This window comes from Budorcas taxicolor, chromosome 5 (assembly GCF_023091745.1).
Source record: "Budorcas taxicolor isolate Tak-1 chromosome 5, Takin1.1, whole genome shotgun sequence".
NCBI lineage: Eukaryota > Metazoa > Chordata > Mammalia > Artiodactyla > Bovidae > Budorcas > Budorcas taxicolor.
In genome coordinates this window covers 71,228,640-71,254,288 of record NC_068914.1, presented here as the reverse complement: position 1 = coordinate 71,254,288, position 25,649 = coordinate 71,228,640, and the positions used below count along the sequence as shown (strand labels likewise).

The following is a 25,649-nucleotide window of genomic DNA, read 5'->3' as shown; positions in this document are numbered from 1 at the left end:
GAAACCAGATGAAAGCTTCATGGAAGAAGAGGTAGCATTTAAAGTATATCTTTCAGGATAACAAGCAGAGTTTGAAAAAAAGAGGAAAGTGACTAAAGATTCAGGCAAAGAAAACAGATGGACAAAGTGCAAGGCCTGCAGATATGTAAGGACAAGAAAGCAGCAAAGTGTTTGAAAAATGACAAAAACAGTCCACTTTGGGTAGAGTGTAATGGGAACAAGACATAAAGCTGAGAAAGTTAAATCAGACTATTTTTGAATTGGTCAGTGGCAGAACCAGTCCTACATTTATGGATTAACCTGGCAGTGGTGGGCAGAAGTAAATGCCAGAGGGTAGAGATGGCAGGCAGAAGGCCAATGAAGAGGTTACTGCAATAGACCAGTGGGTGGCAATAAGGGCATCAGCCAGGGCAGTGGCAGCGGAAACAGCCAGCCACTTCGGTCAAAATTTTAAACCAGCACTCTATGTTGCGTCTGTCCCAGTTCTCCATGGTAACAGGCCATCCCAAGTGAAAATTATGAAAAAGGAGCACTAATTTGAATAAAGCTTTTCCAACATAGAGAATGAAAAATAAGTGAGCCCAGATCCATGTTGAGTTTAAAACCATCACTAACCTCTGGCCTTATACTTTCACCAAGGCATACAGCCAATTGTGGAAAAGAAATACACACAGGAGACTCAAGAAACATCTTATTAATACAGTATTTATTTGTCTTCCTTCTGTCAGGCCCTGAGCCAACCACCTTCCCCAGGTTGCCTGGGGAGGTACAGAAAAAGAAACACACAGGGCAGACGAGACACGGGAGAAGAACTATGGGAGGTGGAAACGGCTCCTTCACATGGCGAAGAGGATGAGAAAGGCCACCATCAGGCAAAAGAGCCCCATGGCCTCCGAGAGGGCAAAGCCCAGAATGGCGTAGGAGAAGAGCTGCTGCTTCAGAGAAGGGTTCCTGGGAGGGGAAGAGAAAAGACTGAATTTCTAGTCCATATAAAGAAAAAGACAAACATTAAAGGAGGGCTCAGGGAGAATCCATCTCAAGCTAACATTTCAGGTAACGAGTCTCTCCAGGTGACACCATCATGCCCCATTTCTTGCTCTGACACAGAAAGGTCTCTACAGAGATGAATGCGGGAGGGGACAATCCAAAATTCTGCAACACAGCCCAGGTACAAACATTATCTCCTCTACTATATCACATCTTCCCTGGGGCTGGACACTTAACTATCCAGGGCTCAACCAGGATGGAGACGCCTCTGGGTGGCAGGGTCTATCAGAGCAGCGTTTCCAAACTTTAAGCAGTAGAACCCCATAATACAAAACCATTAAAGTGTAATGGAGTGGCAGAGTTGGAAGTCTTGTTTGACTGGTCTCCTCCTCATTCTCTAAGAGTCTCTGGGGTGTACCCTCAGAACCCTAGGGCTTTACATAACACAATTAGAAAAACCCTATTCTAGTGGACAAGGACATCAGGGGAATAACTTCTCTTATTTCAAAATAGTCAAAAGATTTTGGGCTACAAACCACCTTGCGGGGGGTGCATTTAGACAATATGAGTTAAAATGGGATAAAGGACTCCTAATTCTGAAGATCAATATATAATTTCTATTTCCCTTCCTGTTGCCTCCGGAAGACTTGATGGATAAGGTAAAGCAACACTAGCTTTTAACAGAATTGTGGACATAGAAGTTTCTTATTTCACACAAATCCTAAGAAATAAACTTATTTCCCCAAAGACACTGAGAGAACTTGCAGGTCTCTAAAGGATTAATTTAGTTCTAACACTGAGTTGCCCAGAGTTGTTGGGGACCAAATAGTCTCAAGTGTCAGGAAGCACTGGGGCTGGATGCAGAAGTTTTCCCAGGAGCGATGAGGGAATTCCCGGGGATGGGGAAAAACAGCAGCGAAGCTGCTATGCTGACTGAGGCTTTAGACTGGGGAGTGGACATGGCAAACTTTTTCTGTAAAGGGCTAGACAGCAAATATTTTAGGCTCTGTGGGTCACATACAACCTGTTACCTTTTTTATTTTCATGACCCTTTAAAAATATAAAACCCTTCTTAGTTCAGCTATACAAAACCAGGCTGGCCCAATACAAACCTCCTGCCTTAGTTTGCTGACTCCTACTCTAAACCAAAGCTGTCCAAGAGAACTTTGCAAAATGGTAGCCACGAGTCACATGTGGCTAATGAACTACAATGAAAGTATACAGAACTTAAGTCAGTGTACTTTTAGTTAAAACTCACATTTGAATAGCACTATGTGGTTAGTGGCTACTGTATAGGATACTGCAGCTCCAGAACCCCAAATATTTCTGCCCAGACCTGTGGAAGCACATCAGAGAGCCAGTGGAGGGCCCATCTTACCTGGCATAACCAATGATGAGACTCCCAAACACGGTCCCAATTCCAGCTCCAGAGCCAGCCACCCCTACTGTGGCAGCCCCAGCTCCAATGAACTTGGCTGCTGTGTCAATGTCCCTTGAAATGGCACTGGTTTGGAAACTGCGGCTAGGAGTCAGTGAGGTGGTCAGGGGACGGGGGACTACTGCCAAGCTGCTGTGGCTCTGTGAAGAAGCAGCAGTTAGAAAGTTTTTAGGAAACCCTTTTTTTTTTGCTTTGGAAAACTTCTGTACCATTTAATCCCTTTATGCTATCAAATCCCATCGTTTCTCCCCCAAACAGAAAATCTTTTAACTCCCCCAGAAAACTCTACTGCCAAGCAGAATGCTTAAATGAAAGAGGTGGATGTCAAATATCTTCAGGACTCAGGGTACAGTCTAGAAATGGAAGACTACAGCCCTAGCCTGTTCCTGATGCCTTGAGGAGATCATCTTCCTGGGCTACATGCTCCCAACTCAAGTCAGTGCACTAGATCAAGTAAAATGGGAGTTATAAGGGGCACGTGCTGCCAGTGGCAAAAGTTGGAACATTTCGGAATATATCACATCGTATATGGTATCATGAGTCCTCAGCACTCCCCCTACTGGTTCATCAGGTAACCCTCCCTTCCCCTCCCCCTCCCCACCCTCACCCCTCCCCACAGGTCCAGTTCCACTCATCAGGTACCTCATCTGTCAGTGTCTCCAGTCGTCTTACCACCACTGCAGACAGTGATCGGCTCAACAGTGTAGAGGTTCTCCTGATCTAGCCGGAATAATACAAGGTCAAGAAAGGCTGTAGAGAGTTTTAGAACTACTGCAAATTATTACTGAGATACCCCATTTATTCACTAGAACTTAAATTGGAACCTCAAAAAAGAATCTGGAATCATTCATTTAAAGCATTTACTTCACTCAATAAGAAATCTACACATATACTGGTAATGGCCAGCTCATTAGAATGAAGTGAATGACTGGAACATCCTTCCCTGAACACACTGTTCTGGAAAATAGGCATGAACACCTATGCTGAAATGTACCCCCTCCTGGAAGCCTTTTCTAACTCCAAGCCAGCGTCTCCAAAATAGACAACACGGTGGTTAACAGCCAGGGTTTTAGTCATATATAACTAGATTCAAATCCTAGGTCTATCTGAGTTGTGTGATCTTAGGACAAATCATGTAAATCTTTTTAAGCCTGCTTTCTCATCTATCAAATGGGAATAACATATCTCAGGGTTGTAATTACTCAGAGGAGTAAAGAAGATTATGTACATAAACCGGTAGACTCAATGCCAGGCATAGCAAGTGCTCAATGAATAATACCAACTAACAGCATCACTCCTTTTCACTTATGAGTGAATGAACCGATTGCCTCCATTATCTAATACTCTTCCATTTCTTCCATCTTGTTGCTTTTGAATCAAATATTTTTCCTATGTGTATTTCAGCTTCCCACCCAAATTTAAGCTTCCAGAGGAACTCCTAGCTATAGCTCTCTGACACTCAGGACAAGATCCTGTACACAGCGCACACTCAATCTGACTTACGCGATTTATTTCATGTTTACCATTTCTGGTGGGGCTCCAGTTTACAAGGACACAGTGTTTCTGGATAGGAATAACCTGATCTTAGCCTAGATGCTCATTTATGCTCTTCTGTTATGACTGCATGAGAAAAATCAACTGGCCTTCATGGGACACAAGGCAAGGAACGCCTAGGAAGCATTCAATCTCTCGTCAGGCTAGCAAAGCAAAGGGCCCAACTGTGAAGCATAAGGTCTGAGAAGGAAAAGACATAACGCCTCTCCTTAAAAACTTTCTTGGGAAAGGTGGGTACTCACCAAGGAGGGGGTGGAGACGAACTTGGCGCAAGTGTACATTTTCAGGGGATGAAGGGCTGCGGCAGGAGAGCTGCAATTACAGAAGCAGCAGTGTAAATGTTTTTCTTGCTCATCAAAAGACAGCTGTATTAGCAGGTACTCTGGAAAACTTAAATGGCTCAGAAAGCAGTGACTGACCTCAAGTCTTAGAGATGGAACGAGAACCCTGAAGTCAGAATTTCCTCCACACAGCTTCCAAGATTTCCTTATAATTAAGTGACTCCTCTTGGTTTGAACAAGAAGCCACTTGGTCCCAGCTTTAAGACATGTTATCTCTTTCCATAGCCTCATAGGTTGGGGTTGTAGATTAATATTCCCAGCATCTTTTGCCCAAGTTTCTCCCCAGTCTCTTACTGAAAAGGAACTCTTCTCAAGCCTTCATTTCCTGAATCTAAAAATGTTGCCCTTTAAGACCCTCAGGGTAATTCCCTGGCAGTCCAGTAGTTAGGACTCTGAGCTTTCACTGTAGGGGGCATGGGTTCCATCCCTGATTAGGGAACTAAGATCTCATAAGTTGTACGCTGCTGCTGCTGCTAAGTCACTTCAGTCGTGTCCGACTTTGTGCGACCCCATAGACGGCAGCCCACCAGGCTCCTCTGTCCCTGGGATTTTCCACAAGTCAAAAAAAATAAAAAAGACTCTTGGAAGATACATGCGGAAGGCGAAGGCTCTGAAAGGGTCTCTAACAATCCTCTTATTGAATTACCAGGAAGCATTTGTCAAAACATGTCAAAAGATTTGTTAAAGATGTTCAAGCTGGATTTAGAAAAGGCAGAGGAGCCAGAGATCAAATTGCCAACATCCCCTGGATCATCGAAAAAGCAAGACAGTTCCAGAAAAACATCTACCGCTGCTTTACTGACTACGCCAAAGCCTTTGACCATGTGGATCACAACAAACTATGGAAAATTCTTAAAGAGATGGGAATACCAGACCACCTGACCTTCCTTGTGAAAAATTTGTATGCAGGTCAAGCAACAGTTAGAACTGGACATGGAACGACAAACTGGTACCAAATCGGGAAAGGAGTACATCAAGGCTGTATACTGTCACCCTACTTATTTAACTTATATGCAGAGTACATCATGAGAAATGCTGGGCTGGATGAAGCACAAGCTGGAATCAAGACTGTGGGGAGAAATACCAATAACCTCAGATATGCAGATGACACCACCCTTATGGCATAAAGCGAAGAACTAAAGACCCTCTTGATGAAAGTGAAAGAGGAGACTGAAAAAGTTGGCTTAAAGCTCAACATTCAGAAAATGAAGCTCATGCCATCTGGTCCCATCACTTCATGGCAAATAGATGGGGAAACAATGGAAACAGTGACAGACTTTATTTTGGGGGGGGCTCCAAAATCACTGCAGATGGTGACTGCAGCCATGAAATTAAAAGATGCTTGCTCCTTGGAAGAAAAGTTATGACCAACCTAGACAGTGTATTAAAAAGCAGAGACATTACTTTGCCCACAAAGGTCCATCTAGTCAAAGCTATGGTTTTTCCAGTAGTCATGTATGGACGTGAGAGTTGGACTATAAAGAAAGCCAAGCACTGAAAAATGGATGGCTTTTGAACTGTGGTGCTGGAGAAGACTCTTGAGAGTCCCTTGGACTGCAAGGAGATCCAACCAGTCCATCCTAAAGGAAATCAGTCCTGAATATTCATTGGATGGACTGATGCTGAAGCTAAAACTCCAATACTTTGGCCACCTGATGTGAAGAGCTGACTCCTTTAAAAAGACCCTGACCAAAAAAAAAAAAAAAAAAAAAAGACCCTGACGCTGGGAAAGATTGAAGGCAGGAGGAGAAAGGGACGACCGAGGATTAGATGGTTGGATGGCAACACTGACTCGATGAACATGAGTTTCTACAAGCTCCGGGAGTTGTTGATGGACAGGGAAGCCTGGCGTGCTGCAATCCATGGGGTTGCAGAGACAGGACTAAGTGACTAAACTGACAGACTGAGGAAGCATTTGTCAAAACATGTATCTCCTATGTTAATTAACCAGATAAGGCAGATCAAGGAGAAACTGTCATTACTCTAATTAGCAATGACTGTTAAAGTATTCATTTCCATCATTATTCTAAGAGGTATTCAATTTTGTATCAAGACCTTAAACAGGGACTTCCCTGGTGGTTAAGACTTAGCCTTCTGTGCAGGGGGTTCGGGTTCAATCCCTGGTGGGGGAGCTAAGATCCCTCATGCTCAGGGCAAAAAAAACCCAAACGCAAAAGATAAAACAGAAGCAATGTTGTAACAAATTCAATAAAGACTTTAAAAAAAGACCTTAAACAATGCTAACACCCTGGAGGTACCTAAGTTGGTAGAACTGAGAAGAGTGGGTGAGTTAAAGACCTACAGGCAGGGTTTTTCCAAGTACAGTTGGTGGCCCACCTGAACTAGTTACAGGAGGGTAGGGGCTGTGTATGTATTAAAAATGTGGGACTTCTCTCACAGTCCAGTGGTTAAGAATCTGCACTTCTACTGCAGGGATCCCTGGTTAGAGAACAAAGATCCCTTGACCATGAGCTGTGGCCAAAAAAGAAAAACAAAAAACAAAAAATGCATATTCTTGGGTCTCACCTTAAGACTTTCTGGGTCAAGATCTCTGGGAATAAGGCCCAAGTACTCTATTTCAGGGTTCTCTGGTGGCTCGCACAGAGTTGGACACAACTGAAGTGACTTAGCAGCAGCTGGTGGCTCAGTGGTAAAGAATCCACCTGCCAGTGCAGGACACTTGGGTTCGACTCCTGGAGAAGGAAATGGCAACCCACTCCAGTATTCTTGCCTGGGAAATCTCATGGACAGAGGAGCCTGGCTGGCTACAATCCACAGGGTCACAAAAGAGTGGGACACGACTTAGCAACTAAACAATAACGTTCTGTATTTCAATGAAGCTTCCCAGATGATTCTTAGGTACTTGGGAGAGCGTGGTCTTAAAATAACAGTTTTAAAACTACGGCAGTGGTAGAATCAGAATTTGAACTCTTCTCACTCTTAATGCTTTCTAATATGCTACAGGTTGAAATACTCGGTGATTACTTAGGCCTGTTAAATGACACTTTCTCGAATGAGCTGGACTAATACTTTCCCAGATTAACGTCGGATTCCAGAATGTTACTTTTACATTAATGGATGTCTTCAACTCTTGTCCTTTCCGGAACTCTGATTTCTGCCCATATGTAACTCTAACCCAATTTTGCTGCCAGGCTATTCAGGTTTTCTTAGGTCAAAAATCCAAAATTTCTTTTAAGCTTTAAAAAAACAGACTGGTTTTTCCCCAAGGCAACAAAACCTCAATATCATCATTTAAAAAATATAGTTCTTAAAGGAATTAAATGAAAATAACATATGGAAAGAGCCTGATGCAGAACAGAAGGAAGCCTGCAGGAAGCGGTGATCCCTCTGCTGGCCAACTAATCTTGTCCAAGTCTGCACTTGTTCACCAATATCACCTTGGGGAACAGCACTACCCAGGTTCATGGGTTTCTTCCTCAGTGGAGGTCAGCCAGGGAGTTACAGGGCTGCTACTTAATCGTTCCCTTTCTTAACCTTCTTTTCCTCTTGAGGGCAGGGTCTGGGGACTCTCAGTAAACCCCTTGACAGGAAAGCTGGCAGGTGGGTAGCACCCCATGCTGGCCCCTCCGCTTTTTAGCCCTGTTGCCTCTAAAGGAAAACCTCACACAGCCCACGACTTGTGTTTTTTTCCGGTTCACCGCAGTGGAAGGCAGAGAACGCCACTGGGAGACAATCCGCGGTACCAAAGAAACCTGCCTCTTTTCTGCTATGGCTCTCTCCCAGTCCACAGCCTGAAGGTAGGGGGTGCTTTGGCTGTGCTGTTCATTTCTACCACTTTCATGGTTTACTTTTTAAATCGAGGGGTGCTGCCTAGAGGGACTGGTGGCTTTAGACGACACACCAATCTCCACGGCTGACACTTGAGATCCTGGGGCCAAAAGTCTGGAGGTTTCAGGATAAGGACGGCACGACTCAGGATGAGAAGAGAAAGCAGAGATAGGACGGGAGAGTCTGGGGGTTGGGACAGGTCTGAAAGGGCAAAAGGGTGAGAAAAGAGCGTTTGCAAGCGACGGGTGAAATGAGCACTCTGGGATTTGACTTTCGACAGCTCCAAGGCGCCCTCCCCCACCCACGAGACATCAAAGATGGCGCCAGGCCCGCGCGACTGGAGGTCACCGGCACGCGGAAGGTGCAGCCCGAACGCGCGGGGATACGGGGACAAGGGAGGGCGTGAGGACCCAGATGGGAGCACGCGAGGTAAGAGCCTCAGACCATCCACGCGAGGTGGGCGACCGCCGCGCGTGCGCGGCGCAACCCGGGCGCGAGGGCCCAAGGCCTTACCTGCTCCCAGTGCAGAGAAGACAGAGAGGGGCGGGGAGGGGGCGGGAATAGGAAAAGGAAGGCTCAGCGCAGGCGCGGCCCGGACCAAAGAGTTGCTCCGCCAAGGCTAGAGAGATTGCAAACTTGAGGGTCGGCCCAGGCACCACAGCGCCGCCTGCCAGCTCTGTGGCGGTAGCCGGCCAGTCACTCCACCTGGCGTTTAAGAAGAGAAACTGCAGCCAGAGCCTGAGAAATGAGGGCACTCCGCAGTTTAAGCCGATCCGTAACGTGGCCTGCGGTTTGCTCTGCGCAGAGGCTGGAATCTTGGATTCGCGTCTCTTTTCCAAGCATGCGCGGTCACACTCGGGGGGGTGGGAAGAACAACTGTCCAGAATTTCAGTGTTAAATGGCATCCAATCGAGATGGGGTTCAATGTCCAAAATCTAGCAGGAGGAAGATGAGGTCACAGGATTCCCGACGCCTGTTGCCACCGACCCAGGCTATAAGGATGGGAAAACTCATTCAATGAGCGGATAGTCAGGAAAAAGCCCTGGCAGCCTCTAGTGGCTTCACCTTTATTTCCCTCTCCTTCTTATTCCAGTGATCAACTATGAGAAAATCAGCATCAGGGAACCAGAAGATAGGGGCTAAAGATGATTAGGGCTCCAGAGCCCTGACCCTAAGCATTCTTTCCTGAGGCCTGAGACAGTCGAGGAATAGAGGGCATCAGTGACCAGCAGTGAGGTTGGGAGGTCACCCCAGGCATGCCAGGGCCTCTGCTCAGGCTTCATCTACACGAGTTGAGATAAGCAGTCCCCCACCCCCAGGCGGTGCTCTTATGGAGGCCCCTCCGCTTCCTCCCCTTGCCCTTTTGCTCGTCCTTTCCCCGGTGGGAGACAGCAGGGGGCCTCCTGGCCCTCACCTCTTTTTCTAGGCTGCTTTATGCCCCAGATAGGTCTGACCTGTTCCTCTGGAGGAAGGTCCACAAGGCCTACCCACTTCCCCTCACGTCCAAACCTCGGCCGTCCAGGCATCGTCTTGAACGCAGCACAAGAAACACGGGGAAAGCTCACCAAACCCCCATAAAAAATAAAAAAATAAAAAGAAGGCCGCGGCTGTAAATAAAGCCAAATCCGCCACCCTCTGAGGGGCCGTTTGTCCTCCCCTCCTTGGCCCCGTCCTTCCCGCCGCCCCCTCCCGGCTCCCGGGCCCCGCGGCGCCCCGGCCCCGAGCTCCTCCATTTAATCGGATTTGGGAGAAGGGGAGGATAAATCACGGCAGCAGCTTTACGGTCCCGGAGGAGAGGCGAGCCGCAGCCAGGCACACCCCGGCCGGCGATAAAAACCGCCGCTGAAAGCCCACGGAGCAATTTCCCGGGACCCCGAGCGACGCCATTACAGGAATGTAATTTTGCCCGGATGAGGCCCCGAGTTTAATTATCCTCGCGGAGGAATTTCAATGCGGCCAATCCATCTTGCAGGCGGGCGGCAGAGGGATTTATATGGGCCCGTTATTTCACACCGATCCTCCATCTGCATTTTTATGGCCCTGAGCTTCTGAAAGGGAGGGGAAGGAGTAGGGAGAAATCGGAGAAGCCGGCGAGGAGAAGGGTGGGAGACTTCCCGCCTTTCCTAAATCTAAGATTCCAGCTCGAGAATGAGGATTCTCGCTGGTTCCCCTGAAATGCCCAGATCTCTCCAGTTCCAGTTGTTGACTCGGGGTGAGTTTGTGGGTAGGTGAGAAATGGAACTGGTATCCTTGGGAATCACTCAACAGGTATTTACCAGGTACCAAGTGGTGCCAGGCACAGGGTGAGATGCTCAGAGGAGAAAGGGAAAATAGGCTACAAGAATATCTCCTGGGGGACTTCCCTGGCGGTCTAGCGGTAAGGACTCCAAGCTCCCAATGCAGGAGGTGGGGGTTCAATCCTTGGTCTGAGAGCTAAGATACCTCATGCCTAGAAGCAGTTGGCAGAGAAATAAATCTCCTGAGGTCCCCAGACACCCCAGGCCGGCCCACAATGAATTCCTTTTAGCCCGCGGCTGCACATCCTCAGGGCAAAACTTCCACAGCTCGTAGGAGCCGCCGCCACTAGCCAGTTGTTGCAGCTGTTTGTTGCGACAATTTAGTCCCCTCTCAGATATCTCTAACAATCCAAAGGAGAATTGGAGAAGGAGCCCGTGCTGATATGTTTATTTCTCCCTTACCTCCATTCAGTGGTAGTCTCTGGATTCATACACCTGGCTTCCCAAATTGCTGTGTGACCTTGGGCAAGCTGTTTAACCTCTCTATATCGATCTTCTTTTATGTAATTTGGGAATGATAATAATTCTTCATAGTCGTTTAGTCATTAAGTCTCATCTGACCCTTTTGGGACCCCATGGACTGTAGACGGCCAGGCTACCCTGTGGGATATTTCCAGGCAAGAGTACTGGAGTGGGTTGGCTTTTCCTTCTCCAGGGGATCTTCCCGACCCAGGAATCGAACCCAAGTCTCCTGCTTGGTAGGAGGATTCTTTATCACTGAGCCACCTGAGAAGCCTGATAATAATGCTTGCTCAGCAGCAAATATTGGGATAATATACATGAAGCTTTTGGGCTTCTCAGGTGGTGCAGTGGCCAAGAATCTACCTGCCAATGCAGGAGACGGAGTTTCCATGCCTGGGTCAGGATGATCTCCTGGAGGAGGAAATGGTAACCCCCTCCAGTATTCTTGCTGGGAAAATCCCAGGGACAGAGCAACCTGGAGGGCTACAGCCCATGGGGTTGCAAAGAGTTGGACATGACTGTGCAGAGATACCTGAAACTTTTAGCCAGGAGCTTGGAACTTAGTTCAATAAATGCTAGTAATATAATAATTTTTTTTTTTTTTTGGTGTTAGTAGTAGGTTATCTGGAGAAGGCAATGGCAACCCACTCCAGTACTCTTGCCTGGAAAATCCCATGGGTGGAGGAGCCTGGTAGGCTGCAGTCCATGGGGTTGCTAAGAGTCCGACACGACTGAAGGACTTCACTTTCACTTTTCACTTTCATGCGTTGGAGAAGGAAATGGCAACCCACTTCAGTGTTCTTGCCTGGAGAATCCCAGGGACGGGGGAGCCTCGTGGGCTGCCGTCTCTGGGGTCGCACAGAGTCGGACACGACTGAAGTGACTTAGCAGCAGCAGCAGCAGTAGTGTTATAGTTGGGAGCATATAGTTGCAAGCTTCTTGCAATGATAGCTCCTGAAAGAAACTAAACCATGGCTTACTGAACTTATTTACCTACATAAATCACACAAAGGAGTTACTTGAAAGGCTAGTGAGTGGGGGTCTGTGGGGAGGGCTGAGAATTCCCAGGGCTGTTGCTTCCAGGTTTGCAACCAGGCATTAAATCTGGAGGCATGAGACTACAAAAAGTGGTTGGAGGTATGTGCAGAGGGGTGAATTTGAAGACAGCAAAATATGATCCAAGAGAACTTTAGCTAAGAGTCTAGGGATTTTCTTAACCAAGGGCTTGAGAAAGGGTTATTCCTTCACTTCACTGAGGGAAAACTAGGGTCCAGAAAGGAAAGGGTGTGGAGCCAGAACTATCCTTTCCAATCAATCCTTTTCTTTTCCTACCAGACCATGTAACAAGGTTGGCCTGATTGGCCAGTTTTTCTAAGGACTGTTAGTGGCAGATTCTGACTGGTTAGCCACCTCCCTGCACAGTGGTGACGGTGAAATGAGATTGATCTTTTCTTTCTTAGGATTGGTTAACAGCCCTCAGCGGGGCCAGAGACTCATTTTAATTGACTGGAGAGGCCAGGAGGAAGGTCCAGCACCTTTCATATAGAGAGTTCTTTTTCCACAAAGGTCACCAAGAAAGAGTCTTGACTGGCTTATGCATATTTGCCTTTGGACTGGAAACAATAGCTTAGAGAAGAAAAATCAAGAGAGTCATGCAGGCATGCTACAGTTCAATTTGAAACCCAAACAGAGAGAGGGATTCACAGAGGGAAAGAGAAGAGCAGTAAAGAGAGAGACTAAGACACAGAGAAATGAAAGAAAAAAAATAGCCAAAGAGGATGGATTTGAATAATTTGGTTTTCATTTCTGGTGGTTTAAGAGGAGGCTACTTTATGATGCATTTTTTTAGGTGCACGTGTTGCCAGCGCGTGGGATGGGAAGAACAGCTGTCTTGGAGGCAGGAGACCAGGAATCTGGTCCCAGCCCTGCTACTAACTAGCTGAGTAGCTATGCAAGTTACTTCATCTCTCAAAGTTTTAGTGTCTCCGTTTGGAAAAATCAGGGGGAGAAGTAGGTGATCCGTAAGGTTCCATCCAATATTAACTCTCCTCATTCTGACAAGCAGTCTGTTTTCTAAAGCTGAAGTGGTAACTTTACACTGCCAATAAGGACTGTTCTTGGGTGCTATGTTCCTCTATTTATTTGAGTTTATTAATTTCAGGCTTTGGGGACTGGTAGGCACTGACTGATGGATTTTTCTGTTTTCTCTTGCTAAGTCAGTTCCCCAGAACAACAGGATTGTAAGCCATCAGTAAACCTCCCTACTCTTGGAGGAAAAAAACAGTAGAGGGAAGAAGAAAAAGTGTCATGAGTATCCAGGATTCCAGGACAGGGATCAGTGGAAGGGTTGGTGAGAGAAGGCCAGACAAGTTTTTGTGGGAAGAACCTAAGTTCTTTTGAATTTGTAAGATGAACTTATACATGCCCTACATATTTATCTAGAAACAATGATTAAGTATATATGTGAACAAATTTGGTCCCTGCCATTTATTGTCTCCCAAGCCAAAGCACACACAGAGACAAAACAGAAAGTGAAAGTCATTGTGATAATTGACATACGTATACCACCCTGTGTAAAGCAGATAGCTAGCGGGAGCCGCTGTATAGCGCAGGGAGCTCAGCTTAGTGCTCTGTGATGACCTATAGGGGTGGAAAGGGGCAAGGTGGGAAGGAGGTCCGAGAGAGGGGATTTATATGTACATATCTCTGATGCTGGGAGGGATTGAGGGCAGGAGACGGGGACGACAGAGGATGAAATGGCTGGATGGCATCATCGACTCGATGGACATGAGTTTGAGTGAATTCCAGGAGTTGGTGATGGACAGGGAGGCCTGGTGTGCTGCGATTCATGGGGTCGCAAAGAGTCAGAGACGACTGAGCGACTGAACTGAACTGATAGCTGATTCACTGTCTTGAACGCACAAACTAACATATTATAAAGCAAGTACACTCCAATTGAAAAAAAAGGTCATTGTGATACATTGTAAAGAGCTTAAGACTGAAAGTTAGAGATCTGAATGTAGATGTGGGAATATCTTTAAAAAAAATAATTTACTTGATTTATTTTTGGCTGTGCTGAGTCTTCATTGCTGTGCAGTTTTCTCTCGCTGCAGAGAGCAGGGGCTACTCTCTAGTCACAGTGCCTTCTCTTGTTGCAGAACACAGGCTATAGTAAACATGGGCTCAGTGGTTGCGCTTCCCTGGATCTAGAGCACAGGTTCAATAATTGTGGCCCACGGGTTTAGTTGCTCCAAGGCATGTGGGATCTTCCCGGATCAGAGATTGCTCCCATGTCTCCTGCATTGGCAGGTGGCCTCTTCACCACTGAGCCACCAGGCAAGCCCTAAATTTGGGACTGTTCTTAATTATGTGACTTTCAAAAAAATCAATTCACCTCTCTGGACTTCGGTTTTCTTAAGTGCACATTGTAGGGAAACACTTGCTGATTATTGAATTCTTTTTCGGCTTTAAATATAAACAGCATAGATCTGTTCTTCCTGTTTTGCCCTCATCTCCTGTGACTTTAAGTATTCGACCAGTGTTAACTGAGCATCTACAGTATGTGAGGTGCTGTACCATATATTGTGATTAGGAATAAAAAAGGAGAAAGCACAGTCCCTTGTCTTCATAAGTTTATGATCAGTAGGAAAAACATGTACATATATAACTATAACTTGCAGCAAAATTTAATGGGTTATGAAGAGTTAGACATGACTGAGCGACTTCACTTTCACTTTTCACTTTCATGCATTGGAGAAGGAAATGGCAACCCACTCCAGTGTTCTTGCCTGGAGAATCCCAGGGACGGGGGAGCCTGGTGGGCTGCCATCTATGGGGTCGCACAGAGTCGGACACGACTGAAGCGACTTAACAGCAGCATGGGTTATAGGAGTTGAAGAAGCAGTATGATTTCCATCTAGAATGATCAAGGGGGCACTATGATTAAAAAGTGGGTTTTTTTTCTTCTTTAAAAAAAAATAAAGTATTTGAATTACATAAGGGAATGCAATTAATGAATATAATTTATGCAACAGATATTTTTGGAGATCCTACTATGTGCCAGGTGCTGTTCCAGGTGCTGGAAACTCAGATGTGAATAAAATAAGACAAAAATCCTTGCCTCCTCAGAGGTGACTTTAATATAAATTATGAAGCATAATAATAAAATAGACATCCATTAAATGACCCCCAGTTTAGGAAAAGAAACAAATAACCTACTAATACCACTGAGCCCCCCTCCCCCATGCATCTCTCCTATAGTAAAGTAATCCTTGAATTTTATGTTTATCATTTCAAGATTTTTCCTCAGATTTTTACCGTATTGCTTGTCTTTTTCCCCTACTGTTCTAAAAGTGATATAATATTATTTGTATCCTTCTTTACTTGCTCTTTTCATTCAACATTATGTTTCTAAGATTCATTGAAGCTGATGTAGGTAGCTATAATTTATATTCACTGCTGTATCATCGGAGAAGGCAATGACACACCACTCCAGTACTCTTGCCTGGAAAACCCCATGGATGGAGGAGCCTGGTGGGCTGCAGTCCATGGGGTTGCGAAGAGTCGGACATGACTGAGTGACTTCACTTTCACTTTTCACTTTCATGCATTGGAGAAGGAAATGGCAACCCACTCCAGTGTTCTTGCCTGGAGAATCCCAGGGACAGGGGAGCCTGGTGGGCTGCCATCTATAGGGTCTCACAGAGTCGGATACGACTGAAGCAACTTAGCAGTAGCAGCAGCAGCAGCAGCTGTATCATAGCCCACCAATTTGTCAATTAATTTCCCTGTTGAAGAGTATTTAGGATTGTTTTCAGTTGTTTGCCACTACAAACAATGCTGCTCAGAGCATTTATCCTAGTATACATGGATAAGAGTTTCTTCAGGGTACATATGTATGAATTGCTGGGTTGAAGCATATGAATTTTTCAACCTCTCTGGATAATGTCAAATTGTTTACCAATATTTATGCCTACTAAAGTATTTAAGACTTCCCTCGTGGCTCAGACGGTAAAAGCATCTGCCTATAACGCGGGAGACCCGGGTTCGATCCCTGGGTTGGGAAGATCCTCTGGAGAAGGAAATAGCAGCCCACTCCAGTTCTTGCCTGGAAAATCCCATGGACAGAGGAGCCTGGCAGGCTGCAGTCCATGGGGTCGCAGAGAGTCAGACATGACTGAGCGACTTACGTGAAGTATTTAAGAGTTTTGATTGCTACTCTGTCCTTACCAATTTTGGTATTTAGTCAATTTGTTGGATATAAAATGGTGATTTGAATTTATACTTAATTATATTTGCCTTATTATTAGTGAAGTTGAGCATCTTTTCATGTATTTATTGGCCACTCATGCTTCTCCTTATGTGAAATGCCTATTCATGTATGTCTTCTGCCCATTTCCTATTGGGTTATTTGTCAGCTCCCTGTAGATTTTTAGGAATTAACAAATATAGGTAGCCTAGTCCTGATTCTTTGTTAGTATCAGTTATCTCCTTCCAGTTTTTAGCAGGGTTGGGGTTTTAGTAGAGGCTTAAAGGATGGATGATTTCAGTTCCAGCTCAGAGTCCTCATTTAGTTGGATTAATTAATTCTTAATTCATTCATCAAATATTTATTGAATGTCTAGCCAGACATCATGCTAGACTCTGAGAATACGAATATATTCCACACTTGCTCACCAGTTACCACTTCCAAGATCTATCTGGGTTCAAGCCAGTGACATCTCCTGGAGGACCACTACTATGGCCTCCTAGCTGTTCTGCCTTTTCCAGTCTGGTCTTGCCATGGTCTACTCACCACCCAATAAGCAGCTAAAGTGATCTATTGAAATGTAGATCAGGTCATGCAACTTAAAACTTCCCAATGATTTTCCAGTTCTCAGAAAAAAAATTCATAGTTCAGCTACACTAGGCTCCTATTGAGCCTCAGTCACACCACACTTACTTGTTTCTCCTCGGAACCTTTGCTGTTTCCTCCGCCTGGATCATTCTCCTAGGTTATGCTCACTCTTATTTCATCTAAGTCTCATTTCAAATATCACCTCCTTAGAGAGGGCTTTTCTGACCACCCAATCTAAATAGCCGCCACTCCCCGGCCCCTTTTAACTTTCTGGTCACGCTGCTTGTGAGATCTGAATTCCAGGACCAGAGATGGGTCCTCGAGGGGTCCAGGGGCCCAGAGATTCCAGGACCCGGCTGCCCGCTCATTGAAAGCACAGACTCTTAACCGCTGGACCACCAGGAAACTCCTCCACCTTCCCTTCTTTATCTCATATCCTCCTTCATTTTTCTTTTTAGCACTTATCATAGTTTTATTTTTATTGCTTTTTTCTTCGCTAGAATATAAGCTCCACTAGTTGAGAGACCTTGTTACCACTGTATCCTCGGCATTTAGAAAAGTACCTGGCACTTAATAGGCTCTCAGTAGAAATTTTGTGAATGATTGAATGGTGAATCAGATAGAGTCCTTGCCCTTAAAAAGCTTTAGTCTATCAGGGAATACAGGGAAGCAAAAGGCAGATAATTTCAACACAATTTGACAGTGTTCTAAGATGGATAAGCACTGGATGCTGTGGGAATGCATGGGGAGGACATATATTTCGGTCCTGAGAACTAGTAGTCAAGGGAGGCTTCCAAGATGAGGTGACATTTACAAGAAACTCAAAGGACCTGGAAAGAGACAGAGTCGAAGGATGTTCCACAGAGAAGGAGCAGTAAGGACAAAGCTTGAAGAGAGGGATAAGTGGTCTCTTCCACAAAGGCAAGTAATTCAGTGTGGTCAGAATGAATAGTTGTGAGTGCAACAGAGCGCAGAGACTGGTTGTTAGTGGCTAGATCCTGAAGGATCTTGAGCATCAAACTCAAGCCGTTTGGATTTTATCCAGAAAGCAGCCAGAAGCCATTTAAACCAGAGAATGAGCTCAGACTTGGATTTTAGGGAAATCACTGTAGGTCTAGTGTGCAGAGTGGATGAGAGGGGCAGGACTGGGGACAGGGAGTGCTGTAGGGGACTGTCGTCAGAGTCCAGGTGGGAGATGGTGGTGGCCTGAGCTCGGGGGTGATAGCCGGGATGGAGAAAAGTAGGCAGAGCTCAAGAGGTTCAGGAAGAAGAGCCAGTGGGCCTCAGTGATTGATTGCTATGGGGGATGAAGGAAGTGAGAGAGGTGAAGACAGTGTCCAGTTCTCTGGCCTGGGTCACTGAGTGGTGCCATTCTCTGATTAGAAAAGAGTCAGAGGGTTAGAGTGAGATGAGCGGGCCAACCCTTGATACTTGTGAGGCCCAGGGCAAGGTAAAAAATATAGCCTACATACCAAATGTCTAAATATGTACAAGTTATAAATCAAAGCTAACAAACTGTTAAATAAAACATGTTCTACCCTCTTATCTTGACAAATATATCAATATCAGCTGGAAGATTTATATTTAGAATCCTGGGACTCTTCCAGCCCCAGTCTGACCCTCGGGTTCTCTCTCCATTTCTTACTCCATCCCTCTACCTGAGGGGCCTCACACCAAAGTGCGTGCTGGGGGCAGCCTCACCTCTAAATTCCACACCAACAAGGCTGGTGCTGTGCTCTGCAGCAGCTCCTTCTGTGTTCTCAGGAAATCAACCCCCAGCAAGAGGTCCTGGAAGTCAGCTTGGGGCAAATTGGCAGAATAGTCTGGCCACTGGAGCATGGTCTAGGAGTAGGCAGGTGTGAGCTCTGGGTAGGCACACCCCCTTGGCCTAAAGTTATCCGCCCCCTGCAAGAGGAAGAGACCTCTGAAACTGTCACCCAGGGTAGAGGTCCCTCTTGCCTGGTCTAAGGGCATAGACTCTGAAATCATACAGACTGGGTTCAAACCCCTATCCTCATGTTTATTTACTCTTCTTTGAACCTGGGCAAACTCTCTGAGCCTGTTTCCTTTCTTGTAAAATGGCAATAGTAATATCTACCTCATAGGGTTATTGTGAGAATTAAATAAGGGTATCATTCCTGTGTGTTCATTGGAAGGACCGATACTAAGGCTGAAACTCCAATACTTTGGCCACCTCATGTGAAAAGTTGACTCATTGGAAAGACTCTGATACTGGGAGGGATTGGGGGCAGGAGGAGAAGGGGACGACAGAGGATGAGATGGCTGGATGGCATCACTGACTTGATGGACATGAGCTTGAGTGAACTCCGGGAGTTGGTCATGGACAGGGAGGCCTGGCCCATCATTCATGGGGTCACAAAGAGTCGGACACAACTGAGTGACTGAGCTGAAGTGAACTGAATATATGCAGAGCACCTGGTATTTAATATTCCCCTCCCCTCTCCCCAGTTTACATTGTTTTCTTCCCATTCATCACCGCCTTTCCTCAGACTAATCATGGAGGCTGGGGAAAACATGAAGTTTGTCCTAGGTAAATTTTTTTTTTTTTTCTGGGAGGAGTGGGTCCAGGAAAAATGAGTTTATAAAGGAAACAGTAACAATCTAGGCAGCAGTAATCCCAGCTCAGGCTAGGGCCATGTGGGAAAGGGAGAGTCAGTTGTCTTGTGTGTAGATGAATGAGAAATGGTAATAGCGTAATTGCTTTTACAATCTGTTTGTTTTGCTGACAGTAGCAGCTGGTTACTGTTTCGATTCTTGGTTTTCATGTCAAGACAGGGGAAGAAGGTGTGAATAGAAAAAGAAAAAAGAATAGAAAATCCAAACGTAATTTCTTGGAGACCAGGAAATTGGTCAGAAACATGGTTGAAAACACAGATGGTTTCCATCTTTCAGACATGGACTGGTCCTCTCATTAAGCTGATCTTGCATTGTTGTGTAACATGTATAGATTCTTACCACATGCTGTCACTGTCTCTACTCCTGCAGCTAGAATGGCCTTTCTCTCCTTCTCAGCTGTTCCAAATTCTACTCTATTTCAGGCTCACTCCTTCCATGGTAAGTATGACCCTCCCCACTTCCTCTGAGCTCTTCTTAGTCTGTATCTGTGCTGTGTTAAGTCACTTCAGTTGTGTCCGACTCTTTGGACTCTATGGACCATAGCCCACCAGGCTTCTCTGTCCATGGGAATTTTCCAGGCAAGAATACTGGAATGGGTTGCCATACTCTCTTCCAGGGGATCTACCCGACCCCAGGGATCAAACCAGCATCTCTTGCATCTCTTGTATTGGCAGGCGAATTCTTTACCACTAGTGCCACCTGGAAAGCCCCTAGTCTATATCCCCTAGAATTTATTCATGGTCTTAATATGTTTAGTCTTGTTCTCTTATCCTTTAAAAATTATTTTAATTTTTAAAAATTTATTTATTTGACAGAGTGGCATGTGGGATCTTAGTTCCCCAACCAAGGATCGAACCCGTGCACCCTCAAGTGGGAGCTCGTGCCTTAATCACTGGATTGCCAGGGAAGTCCTGTTCATTTATCCTTTTATGTGTGCAAGTCTTGTCTCCCCAACAAGAGTTTAAGCTTATTAAGGGAAGGAACTATATTTCTATTTCTCTTCCATTTCCCATAGTGTCTATATATTCACTTAATATACATTTATTGTGTTACCATGTGCCTAAACTGGGGTTCAGGTGCTGGGGATACAAAAATGAAATATATATATATATTTCCTCTTCACTAGTGGAGCTAGTAATGGACTCATGGTTTAATAACTGCCTATAAAAGTGTTGAACACATAATGGTTCCTCAATAGAGGTTTGATGGATTGATGAACCATGCTGCTTTTTGACTAGGCATTCAATGAATGAATGAATGAATGAAATTACTGGATAACAACCCTGCAAGCTGTTCCAGGTGTATCCCTCCTATATGAAACTAGTTCTCACAGACTTAAAGGTGTGAGACTAGTTTGAGGGGAGAAGTGTTCTCTGCTGCTGCTGCTGCCGCTGCTGCTAAGTTGCTTCAGTAGTGTCCAACTCTGTGCAACCCCATAGACGGCAGCCCACCAGGCTCCCCTGTCCCTGGGATTCTCCAGGCAAGAACACTGGAGTGGGTTGCCATTTCCTTCTCCAATGCATGAAAGTGAAAAGTGAAAGTGAAGTCGCTCAGTCATGTCCAACTCCTAGCGACCCCATGGACTGCAGCCCACCAGGCTCCTCCATCCATGGGATTTTCCAGGGAAGAGTACTCGAGAGGGGTGCCATTGCCTTTTCCGGAAGTGCTCTGTAAAGGCATCAAAACAGAGAGCCTACTGTCTTTTCAAGGCAGTGTCCACTCCTTTCCTTAAGGCCTAGTGATTAAAACACAAAGCATTTTACAGGCATTGGTGAATACCTTTTGCCAATTTGTGTCATTCAGGTTGTAAACTATGAGAAACTGTGTCCATTTTTTCATAATAAAAAACAGCTATTATTGAATATTGATTATGTGCCAGATATTTTGCTGATTTCTTTACATGAATTATTTAAATCCTAACAACAACCCTATGAAGTAGATATGATTATTATCCCACTTTACAGAAGAGGAAACTCAGGCACAGCTAGGAAGCAAGAAAAGACAGAACTTGAATCCAGGAAGTCTGTGCTGTCTAGGCAATGAATTGGGAGAGTGGAGAGCTGAGTTCTTCAGTCCACCCTGCTGTATGCTTGCTGTGTGTTCTGCAAAAATCATCTCAGCTCTCTGGTCTTTCGGCTCCTTCTGATCACCAATCTTAAAGCCTATTCTTTTGAATTCAAGTCCTCTGCTTCTCCACCAATATCAATTGCCTAAATCTGGTTGTGATCCCCTAAATCTCATCTTTAATCTCCTTGTAGTGTAAGAGGCAGCTTGTGATATTGTGTTATTCATAACTGGAGCATCCTTTTCTAAGACATTATATATGAAGACCTTGATGACTTCTTGAATGTCTTGGTTCATGGCTGCAGCTGATAAAGCTGCAGATGGACCCCTGAACCTAATTTATTCCTGTGATTCCATCCCTCAACTCCTGCTGCTGCTGCTGCTGCTGCTAAGTCGCTTCAGTCGTGTCCAACTCTGTGCAACCCCACAGACGGCAGCCCACTAGGCTCCTCTCTCTCTGGATTCTCCAGGCAAGAACACTGGAGTGGGTTGCTATTTCCTTCTCCAGTGCATGAAAGTGAAAAGCGAAAGTGAAGTCGCTCAGTCGTGCCCGACTCTTAGCGACCCCATGGACTGCAGCCTACCAGGCTCCTCCATCCATGGGATTTTCCAGGCAAGAGAACTGGAGTGGGGTGCCATTGCCTTCTCCACCCCTCAACTCCTAGTTAAGTAAAAATATTTCCCAGTATTCAGGATGCTTGTTATCATGAATCCATTCAGAGGACACAGCCAAAACCAGGCACTAATCAAAAGGAAGGTGGTGGGTCTGATTCATTTCTGTGTGTGGAGATTGATCAACACAGGCAAGAGATTGAGACCAGGTAACATGAAAGAGTAGGCGTGAGTGGATTTGAAAGGTCGATTTCTCTGAGGAGCCTTCACATAGAAACCGAAGCTGCTCAAATCCTCCATTTTGTCCCTTCATAGCTGGAATTTTTCCTTCCTTGTATGCAGACAAAGGATAATAATTATCTGAACAAGTGTGCTTGGTTAGCTGGCATCAGTGTTTTAAATTGGTATGCTTAAATAAAAATTGGCTTGCTGTACCCGTCATGTTGTTATTTGACTTAGCTCTCTCTGCTTAGTCTCTCTTGTCTGTGCATCAGGAGTAGCTGTGTGTTCTGTTCTCACCAGGGCAGCCTCTGGCTGGGGTGCCTACTAGAAGCTCCTTTCCTAGAGCTTCTTTAATACCAGGCAACCTGGCAGGATGGTTTTTATGTCCCTGCCCTCACTTCCTTCCCTGCCTCCAATTTCATCTTGTTGTTTTCCAGAATCATTTGCATGGTTCTCCTGTATGTATTTTTCCCAACCTTCCCCATCCCTGCATACAGTTCTACAGAGAACAGGGACAAATATCTACTAAAGAGAAATCAATCTCTCCCCCGGCCACCCCACCCCTTCTCTCCCTTTCTCTCTCTCTCTCACACACACAAACACACAGAATGGATGGCAGACTTCAGTTCTCTTCTGACCTTATCATGCTCCCAAATATCAAATCAAGATCACTCCCAAAACCCAAACCCAAGCCTAAAAAGCAATACAGAGAAAGAGAGAATCACTTTTCTTCTAGGAGATGAATGCACCCCTTTTGGGGATCCACCTGAGGTTATTGAAGGGCTTAATTTCTGAAGAATCTGCTTCTGACAGTTTTGCATGTATTCCTGTGTGTTATGGGTTTGTAAAGATGTCTTCCTTAAGCAGAAGTTAACTTTGGTTGTAGGTTATACTTCTAACTGTGAGTATGGGAGAGTAATTTTGGCGAGGACAAAAATCCTGTTTTATCATTTAAAATGGATTCAAAGGGAAGCCCTGGTACCCGCCTTCTGGGAGGCAGATCTCTGGGTCAGATGGGATGAACCAGAGGAGGGAACACTTGAACTTTGTTTACAAACCAGCATAACATACAATGACAAACGAGTTCACGCAAGGGCACCCACAGCTTCAAATGGAGGACAGAACTGGGAAAGAGTGCTGGCACAAGGGCAGTACTGAGAAAATTTGGGAAAGTTTCTTGGAGGGAGCAGTGCGCGGCAAGGGGGGCTGGGAACCGTGGCTGAGGGAACGCACACCCGGGCTGCCTTTCCCGGGGTCTCCTGGTGGCGAGCTGGGTGAGGTGCTCTCTGGGCAGGCCCGCTCTCTGCGTCCCTCCATCACCGATCTCTCCAGCTCTCTCGCCTCCTCCATGCCATCCCCGGGCCCCTTCCTCCACATCCACTCCTCTTAGCTCCCCCTCGATAATCTCCTGCTATCTCTTCAAATCCAGTTATCGAATTAATTGACGTGCTAACCGAGAGGCAAACAGAAAGGGGCGGCAAACACCGGTCGGCTCAGATTTATCCTCCGGCCTCCGTAGGCCCCGGCCGGGCGAGATTTACTGGGCCTCGAACACGACGACAGTTCAAACCTTTGATTAATCATGTTTTTCTCCCGGCCCCATAATTTAGTTGCTCTTTTTCCCCTCCCTGCTTTTTTTTTTTTTATCAGTGGAAACAGAGACAGAGTCCTCATCAGCTTCAATTACAAATATTAAGCCCCCGGACAGCACTTTGACAAAGAGGCGGCCAGCCCCAACTCCTTCCCGCCCCCCTAAATCATCCCCGAATTAACATCACAATCGGCGGCTGGCGCGCGTTCAGATTTAAATGGTGGCATATTGTTCGCGGACGGTCTAGTTCAGACCAGCGGGTTCTCAGTTCCCGGCGGCGGCCCCCGCCGCTCCCCCTCACTGCCCCCTCCTGGCTCCCGGGATGCTGTGACTCAGGAGCCGCGGGAGGCTCCGGAGCCGGGTCTCCAGCAGCGGAGGCTGCAGGCGGGGGTACACCGGAGTGGGGGCGAGCGGGCTGGTGAGAGGGGGTAGAGTGAGGAGGGGGGGTCGAGTCAGGCACACGGAGAGGGAACTGCAGATGTAGGGTGGAGGGGAGGGGGCCGAGGCCGGGCAGAGGCGGGTGAGTTTGGGGGTAGCGGGAGAACGGCATTGAGGCAAATGAGATGCAAATGAAGATGCAGAAACCACGGGTTTGAGAATGCCACTATATAGCCACTATATGGCCGCCTCGACCTTGACGCAGTCTGCAGGGCATCCTTGGGTCGTGGTGGAGGGGCCATTCTGTAGGGAAATCTCTAGCTCTTTGAGTCTTGCGGTGTGAAAGAAGAACGTGGGACAGGATTTCTCGTTTCCTGAGCATGTTAGAGAAAATGGTTCATAAACTACAGCCAGGAGGCTTGAAGGTAGGCCTCAGAAAGGACTTCCTAAATGGGAAGACTGAGTATGAGGCTGGAATACCTCCTGGGGATTTTTTTGGATTAGAAGACCTTAGAAGCAGCCAGATTTCTCTGAAGGCGTTTTGGGGAAACGGTAACTATTTGGCTCTGTCCCACTGTGGAGGAGAAAAGGAAGGGTGATTCCCCTGACCCCATTAATCCTTTAAGAATGAAGGAGCTCAGGAAGAAAAATGACAATCCAAGAGTCTAGGCTTCCAGATATTTTCATATCCACCTGTCTCTCCGGTCTTGCCCGCAGCGATATCCGGGACCTCATTTCTGCCTAGCAACATCACAACCAATCAAGATGCAATTGGGCCTGGCAGTTCGGCTCATCCTTCACTGGGATTGGCTGCTGGCGGTGAGCGCATCCTAAGTTTTCATTGGCTGACGGCCACCTGTATGGAAATAAGAATGACAGGGGACTCTGCGACGTGGACCTGTGGCTTACTGCACTGAAACCTGCAAGCTCAGAGCCAGAACTCCTGGGCTTTTTTTCTGCCTTCTCTCCCTGTTCTTCCCCAAAGAGATATCTCAAACTTTTCCCTCAGCGCCTTTGTCTGAGGCCCAGTCGAAAAGAAATTCGCAAAAAATAAGGCGAATTTGTATGCTTTTTTTGCATTTTCTTTGCCTTCTCTCGGTTCCGTATCAAGATTTTGCCCCTTCCGTCCAATGCTAGGACAGTTCTTCATCCTTTCTCTCTTCCTTGTCCATCCAAGGAGCGGCTTCTCTCCGTGTGGAGTCCCTTGGGCCATACCCCCTGTTGCCTCAAACCCTCCCTTCGGGCTCAGCTCCACCAAATTCCCAATTGCCCCCTTCCTCCCTCTCAGGATCCAGGCGCCTCGCACAACGATCTAAAGCCCAGTTTAGAAGGGAGTGAGAGGGGGAGAGGACTCCCCCACCTCCCCCCCAAAAAACCTCCACCCTCGCTCCCCATCCATTTTCTCCGAGGGAGCCGAGTTTGACAGCGAATTCATTCCGAG

At 46.3% G+C, this 25,649-nt stretch overlaps 1 protein-coding gene and 1 long non-coding RNA gene across 2 annotated transcripts; one reads left to right on the top strand and one right to left on the bottom strand.

Annotated features, from left to right (window-relative positions):
- Positions 1 to 689: 689 nt before the first annotated feature.
- ATP5MC2 (ATP synthase membrane subunit c locus 2) lies at positions 690 to 8,660 on the bottom strand. Its single transcript, XM_052640128.1, has 5 exons — positions 8,623 to 8,660; positions 4,222 to 4,291; positions 3,068 to 3,145; positions 2,366 to 2,565; positions 690 to 951 (listed from the first exon to the last, which is right to left on the bottom strand). Exons 2-5 carry the CDS (start codon positions 4,258 to 4,260, stop codon positions 837 to 839), a joined length of 432 nt encoding a protein of 143 aa, XP_052496088.1. The 5' UTR covers positions 4,261 to 4,291; positions 8,623 to 8,660; the 3' UTR covers positions 690 to 836.
- LOC128047761 (uncharacterized) lies at positions 8,013 to 25,206 on the top strand. Its single transcript, XR_008199356.1, has 3 exons — positions 8,013 to 8,078; positions 8,390 to 8,538; positions 24,926 to 25,206. It is a non-coding gene; the product is annotated as an uncharacterized LOC128047761 (long non-coding RNA).
- Positions 25,207 to 25,649: the final 443 nt, after the last annotated feature.